We start from the raw sequence: 7,626 nt of genomic DNA, 5'->3' as shown, positions 1-7,626 counted from the left end.
AAATGTCACTGAGCAGGTTTCAGTTCTCTGGTAGAAGAGGACTGGAAAATAAATTGGATTTTTTCTTTTTTCTAAATAGACAGTGCATAGGAACTGCTCTTTGAAAATAAACAGCAAAGAGCTGGAGTGCAGAGATCTGGGAGGATGCTGAGGTGGATGACAAAGTGGAGGAGTTCAGGGTAGAAGGGCTACAAAAAAACCAAACGTGTAGAACGCGATACATTTAATTGAAGAGTTGCTGTAGGGTACCTTTTGGTCACCAGATCTTTTCCAGGTGCTGCTTTAGTCAGCAGTCTCTTCTTTGTGCTTCTTTTCTGAGAGGCTGGTTTTTTTTTTTTTTTACCTTCGTTTTTTATCATTTGTGACGAAGGCCCTCATCTCCATCCTCTTTTTTTGCAGTATTTTTTTAAGCTATCTAAGTTTTTTCTGATTTTCTGTTACCTCAGTGATGCTGCCTTGACTCTGCTCCTGCCTCCATCCTCCTTTGCTTCCTCTTTGAAAATATTRGATCAGGGTCTTATTTCTGCCTGAAATATTCACTTGAGAAGTGGAAACTTTCCACTTCTTGTCAGGACTTCCCTTTCTTGTCCTTCTTCTCACCACTATTGGTGGTCTTTGGAAAACCATCAAGATGTTCTCAATCTTGCCTCCTTTCCATAGCTCCTCTTTTTCTTTTGTACATTAATTGGGTGGGGGATATTTTAGCATAAGAAAGAATGAATTTTCTAGGTTTAAAATGACCCATATTAATCTGATTCAATCTCTCTCATCATTTAAACTTCTATCAAAATCATCACAGCTCTGTTCCTTCAGAGAAGTTTTTGAGGCTGAACTCTTTGAGAAGTCTTGCACTGATTTCTTTCCCTTTGGTTTAAATAGTCAGTAATGAATATGCTATGATTTCTGTCTGCCTCATCTGGCACAGAGTATAAACTCATTTAGGAAATGAACTTTTTTTKGGGGGGAAGGAAAGTATTTTGCAAATACTTTTGTTCAATATTTACCTAATTATTCTTGGGTCCCTGAGACACAGCCTACTTGCTGTGACTGCAGAAATCCTCCAATAAGTGAAAGTGTTCAGTGGGAGAAGCATTAGAATACAAATAAATTTTACAAAAGCATTTTGTCTCACACAAAAAAAACAGCCAGAAGGATGAAGATAAGTGCAGGATCTGAAATGACTGCCCCATTTGATCAGGGCACTTTTGTGGGAATGAACCAGGAGCTATTATCTAGAATTATACCAGTTTTTCTTAAACATTAAAAATAGGTGTTGATAGAGCCAAAGGCAAAACGGTCAAATTGTGGGACTCATAGCAGTAATCATTATACTTCTCTGATTTAGTGAGTAATGAGAGGACCCATCATTTGATCCAGAAACCTGAGATCCTGCCATTAGCCTTTCCTTGTCTGTTTTCCAACCCCTTCCGTTTGCTGAATGTTTTACTTATAGTTTTTGATTGCTGAATGTTTTACTTGTAGTTTTTGATTGATTTTTTTTTTTTTTTGGCTTTTTGTCTGCTGTGTTTCAAAGGGGACTGTTATTTTACCCCTGCCTCCAACAGGGTCCTACCCCACTTTTGGGATGGTTCATTTAAATGTCCCCACGTGCTGATAGAGTGCAATAATTTAAACTGAGTACTGTCCAAAAKTGCTCCCATAATTCAGGAGCAGATGAAGATCTGTTGGGTGGGTCAGTGAGGTCTGAGGGGGGTCATGGGTGTTATCCCCTCACTGATGGGATCAGGTGGGTGATGGAAGAGCAGGGGCAGCTCTGTGGGAACCTGGAGCCAAAGGTTTCCAGGGTTTAATATCCTGAGTGGTGTAATAATTAATGCACTGTAATAATTAATAGACTTGGCAAGCAGGAGGCATCTTTGCAATTGTGGAATTGGCTYGTGGTGGGCTGTGCTTCACTGTGGCTGTGGGTGATGTGGGTATGATGTCTGCTGTTCTGGGTGTGCCTATAAATGTGTTTTTGTTTCTCTAGGCTGGACAATGCATCTCCTCGGAACCACCTCTGGGAAGATGAAGCTCCYAGCAGTGCAGTTTGGAACCTGCCTGTTTTAAAGAAACCTGGAAATTTCTGYCTGTATTTGCCTACTCCAGCAGAAAGCAGAGGACAATGAGTTATTTTTATTTTTTGCATATTTTCACACTGCACAACCGTTTTTCTTCCTTCTCATTTTGTTCAATGGGAAAAACTTGAGCCACTTTTGCAGCCGATCCTTACTTCGCCACATTCCTCTTACTGAGCCAAATTCTTGGGAGTCACATCCAGAGTACATCTATTTTTGTGTGCTGGTGGTGCTTGGCTTTTTGGTTTTTTTTTTTTCCTTCCTGTGACATATGTCACTTTTTATTCCATTTTGAACCTGTCCTTTCGCATTGCTGAGCAGTCCTAGAATCACTCCAGGAATTCAATCATTTCAGAGCTATGGAAGATGACTCAAACKCTTCAGAAACCTTTCTATGGCTGCGCTTGGCTCATTAATATAGGAGTTTAACAGCAGTAATATGAGGCATTGCATTAATTGCTGCATCCATTTGTTGCCAAATGACTTGCACAGACAGTGCTTCAGATGCCGTGGACCTGATCACAGCAACCAGAAGTGTCCTGTGTGCAGGGGAGAAAACAAAATCCCTTTGTACCCCGACAGCAAGCAGATGAAGTGGCTGGCGGTCCTGGAAGTGAGGGCTGATCACTGTGAGAGCTGGAACGGGATTTTCTGCCTGAGGAAGGGCAAACTCTGCAGTTTGATGTTTGGGTTGATCATAATGACCCTGGTGATGGTATCCTACATGCTGACTGGAGCCAAGCACGGGCTGCTGCTGATCCCATCTCCCTTCCATTACGGGGCTTTTGCCAGCAATCCCAGCTTAATGGACAACGAAAGCCTTAGTGACATGAAAGACCATTACCAGCCTTCAAAAATTAATATTTCATACGTAAAGGATTATCCAAGCATTAAATTAATTATTGACACCATTACTTCGAAGATAGAGTTTACAGTGAGGCAGCGCCCTGATTTGGAAGAGCTGAGGAAGCAAGAGCCACACGTAAGTATGAATTGAGGCATGTCTCAAACTGCTTTTCACTCCCTTATTTCAAGACTTTTGGATCAATCTTAACCCTGGATATTAAAAAGTTTCACTGCTGGGATGTTCTCGTGGTGATTTGCACCACCTAGAGTGTCCTGATTCACAGCAGCTGAGAAGTTGATGCTGGAGATCACATCCCTCAGAGTCACGGGCAGGATGGATGGATTCTATAAACCATCTTGACACCTGAAGCGAAAAATCAGGCAGCCTTCTGAGAGCTGTACAACATCACTTTCACCTTGTTTCATGCAAAATTCTTCGTGGCTCAGATTTACCTGTCAACTGAAATGATAAATAAGAAAAGAGCCTTCCTAATAACTGCTTCCCAGGGTGCCTTCCTGAAAATCACTGCAAACCTTTTATTTCAGAGTTAAAAACCTGAGTTAAAAACTAGAGTTAAAAACTGGAAGGTAATTTAATTTGAGTGTTAGGTGTTTGACTTAAAAAAAAATCAGTTCCTGGAGTTGTAGGGGAGTTGGGGGATTATTGAGGCCCTTTCTGGCCTTAAAATAAAAGTATTTCTAAGTAATACTCTCCCAGTCCAATGGGTTGTACAGGATTTGGTTGTGGTGCCAGCRGAAGCAATAAATGGGGTCAGCTTTGTAGGCAAAAATGTTCAGGTAACGTTTCTGTTCTCTCACCGTGCTAAGTAAGAAAATTATAACTGTTGCTTGTTTGCTGCCTTGACTGAAATTGTTGTTCTTTATGTTGCAGATGTTTTCAGTAATTCCTAACAAATTCCTTCCAAATAGCAAGAACCCTTGTTGGTACGAAGAGTACCGGGGCAACACAACCACGGATCCTTATGCAACCAACTCCTACGCACTGTACTCCAAGCGCTTTCGGATCATTTTTGATTACCTCAGGAAGGTGTTTTGGAACCACTTGTACCACTACAAGGACAAACACTACCGCCTGCGCTGCCTCCCGCACTTCTACATCATCGGGCAGCCCAAATGTGGCACCACGGACCTGTACGACCGCCTGCGGCTGCACCCCGACGTTCGCTTCTCMGCCATCAAGGAGCCCCACTGGTGGACAAGGAAACGCTTTGGTGAGTGAGCACGGCCTCTGCTGTCCAGGCAAAYTCAAAATTTTGTGAGTTTTCATCATGAAATTTATAGATTTGCTACATGTTTGTTTATCTAGAAACCGCTGGAGTTGATAGTTTTGAGAAATCCAGGTGGTGGATGCTCGACCTGCTCTTGTTCCGTGATGTTTTAGTTTAAACCCCTCGAGATGATGCACATTTCATTTGATTTATTTGCAGTGGTCTGGAAAATCCAGGAAAAAAAATAAAACCACAGGATAAAATCAACCCTGTGAGATTGTAAAGGCGAGAAGAGAAGCTGTTAGGTTGTTTTGGGGGAGCTGGAGAGCAGCAGCGATAGTTTTGTATTGTGACATTTTGTAAAGCCTTTCTTACATGAATAGATGATGGGTCACTATTTAAAATTTCAGCCCTTATTTGGTTCAATAAATAAACTGTGGCAGGAGCTTCTTCAATGTCCCAGCTCTGGTCAGTACTGACTGGCACAGATGTGTCTGCATGAGAAATTTCTCTCACAGTGAGGACTCTGCATATATTTTTGCTTCTCTTTTCCTGGGTGGAATCAATATTTCCATCTCTGAAGGTGGACTTGAATAGTTGGGGTTGTGGCCAGCTGGAGCAAAAGGCATCCGCCCCTCGTGATTGCACCTCCAAAGGGTGTCTCAGGGCACTGGGGCTGAGCACAGAATTTCATCCATCTCAAGTGTTTTTCTCCTTCATATCCTCTCTTCTGTGGATGACAAGGAGGGTCAGTCTGGTGGTCAGAGATTAGGTGAGATCATCTAAACAGAATATCTGTTTTCATTTCCCAACTGCTCCCCTCTACGTGTGGGTGAGTGTTGTGCCTTCTGTGTTCCACCCAGGCACTGGATTTTCCCACTCTTGGGTCTGGCTGTTAAGTGCTGGAAYGCCCTCACTTTGTATGACTTTGGTATGAAAGGCCTTTCAGTGATTTTACTGTTTCCAAGAGGAAGATTCTGGTTATTTTAGTGACATCTTAATTTCAGTTTCTCATTTGCTGTGGCTTTATGGCAGACACAGCCTTTGGAACAGGAAAATCCTGGCACTGGGGKGTGGATTACTGGCTGAGGACTTTGATCACTTCTTTCTTTTGGTGCTTTTCAAAGCTTCCCTGAGATGGGAAAATATCTCTTTAATGAATTGCTGTGGCTAAAGGCAGGGAAGGACACTTTCTGAGGCACTGGGACACCTGCAATGCTGCTTCTGTTCTTCATTTTGAGATCATACTCTCAAATTCTTTGTTTCTCCTGCATGTGGTCCTGTCATTCCCATCTTGTTTCTGCATCCCAGAAGAACCTTTGAGCTCCTGCAAATGGGGTTTTGTTCCTCGCTGCTTAGTGAGGAGCTCTCAGCCACAGAGATGGCATTTCAAGATTTTTTCTGTTCAATTTTTTATTTCCTTTCTTCACAAATACCTTAAGAAAGCTGCCAAATATTTTAGACATTTTCTAAATACTATTAGTAAACTAAGATTTAAAGTGGTGCGAAGAAAACACAGCTTTGCTTTTGAGGTAATTTAGTCAGGTTTAAGGCACACTGAAGGTGTGGATTGAGGAGGGAACCCAAGTCAAACAAGAGAGGAATCTTGGTGMCCCTTGAGGAGCCATGAGAAGGGACTCGTTCATCACAGCCAGCAGCTGCCTGAGGACAAAATATGGAATGGTTTGGGTTGGAAGGACCTTAATCATCTTTTTCCAGCCCCTGCCATGGTAGGGACACCTTCCTSTACCCCAGGGTGCTCCAAGCCCTGTCCAGCCTGGCCTGGAGCACTGCCTGGGATGGGGCAGCCACAACTTTTTCTCATATTTAGGTAAAGTGATGGAAACAAGRGACTGTCAGCAAAATCTACAGAGGATTTTGTGTTCCATTGGAGAGCTGCAGGAAGGGAAGAACTGATGTATTAAACCAAAATGTTTTACACTAAATAGTTCCCTCTACTTACACTCACCTTAGCATAAATGTTTAGAACGAATTGTTGGAGGAGGAAATGTACCCAACCTCACTTCAGCAAGACTGAGCTCACTAAAGCTCTGAACCTGACCTACCAAACAGGCAGAAGAATGTAAAAAATCAGGGTAGAGTGYATCTAACTTGAGAACGAGGGTGAATTCCTGACTCTGTGCTGGCATTCACAAACCCTCCACTTGCACAGTCTTGTGGTCAGCCACTGGGGACCAAGTGCTGATCCTTGAAGAGAACATTCTTTGCATAATTTGTTTTTTTTGAAGTTGTTTTGTAAAGCTGGAGAATGAGGAAATATTGCCGAGCTCGTGGCCTCATGGGAGAGGGATCTGTGGAGATGACCTTCAGATCATCTCAGCTGTCTGCCACAGGGAACCAAAGATTGAGTTTATTCCTGGTGGCTCAGTCCTTTTATTCTGCCTCAAAAGTACATCACCTAATGGTTACTATTTAAAAAATTAAAAGAAGAAAAACAGAGAATATGAAAAATACACTCACAAGTGAAGTGGCTGTGACTCCTGTGCTCCTGGCTATTAACTCGGTTTGGTTTCTAACACTCGAGCTGGACAAGGAAGTCTCTTTGTTCAATGGCATCCTCTGATTCAGTGGATTTTTTTGAGACTGACTAATTTCAGCTGAAGTCAAACAGCCCTCCAGGGAGGCCCCATTTCGCAAATCACTCCTTTCCCCTTCTGCTGGGATGGCTGATGCTCCACAGGACTTTGTCCCAGCTTGACTGTCTCTCTTTCCTGGCTCCTTGCCACTGTTTCTATTCCCTTCACTGAGGTGGCAACAAACCAAGGCTGTCTGTAGCACCACGCTTTGCACTTTTTTTCCCCCTTGAAACAAATCAAAATACGCTGTTGAACTTTCTTCTACCCTCATTAAATCCCACTTTCCCAAAGGGGAAAATCCGAGGCAATGGACAAAAGAACTCCCTTGCTGAGCTTGCCTCTCACATAATTGATAATTATTGGCCTTGTGGGCACAAGAAAGGGAGAGCTGAGWAGTCCTGTGTGGGGAGCATGCACAGCAAATGGAGAAGTGAGACTAGATTTGGAAACAGGAGTGGGAAAAGGAGTATAAAAATCACAGGATGCGGCTCGAGATGCTGAGAAACGCAGGGGGAAGGTGGTGCTGGACACACCCTGGAGTCTAGGGAAGGAGAGGAGGAAAATAAGATACTACCATGGAGCTTTATTTGCATACCTGTGAAAGGAGAAAAAACCATGAATGATTCCCCAGAGTGTGCTGATTTACATATTTGGCACCCGAGCCTGTGCTCAATCTCAAAACAGTAAATCCAGTGGGAGTCCAAAGTTACTGCAATCTACACGGGTGCAAATGGAAGCRGGATCTTATCTTTTATATTCCTTCCAAAAGCTAAATTTAGAAGGGAATAAACGCAGGCTCATTCATGCAGGAACCACAAAACAGAGMGCTTAAAATACTTCCTATGGCTGTGAATTTACGGTGTGTTCGTTTGGTGT

The 7,626-nt window shown here is 42.9% G+C and overlaps 1 protein-coding gene across 1 annotated transcript in view; it reads left to right on the top strand.

Moving 5' to 3' along the window:
* The first annotated feature begins 1,994 nt into the window (after nt 1–1,994).
* CHST15 (carbohydrate sulfotransferase 15) overlaps nt 1,995–7,626 on the top strand; it is a 21,444-nt gene continuing 15,812 nt past the window's right edge. The window contains exons 1-2 of the mRNA XM_057381209.1: nt 1,995–3,060; nt 3,817–4,160. Of these exons, the coding sequence (XP_057237192.1) occupies nt 2,518–3,060; nt 3,817–4,160 (887 nt within the window). The 5' untranslated portion in view covers nt 1,995–2,517. The remainder of the gene's footprint in view (nt 3,061–3,816; nt 4,161–7,626) is intronic.

This window comes from Malurus melanocephalus, unplaced genomic scaffold (assembly GCF_030028575.1).
Source record: "Malurus melanocephalus ecotype Western Australia unplaced genomic scaffold, MMel_1.1 scaffold_498, whole genome shotgun sequence".
Taxonomy (NCBI): Eukaryota; Metazoa; Chordata; class Aves; order Passeriformes; family Maluridae; genus Malurus; species Malurus melanocephalus.
This window is presented reverse-complemented; position numbering and strand designations above follow the sequence as displayed.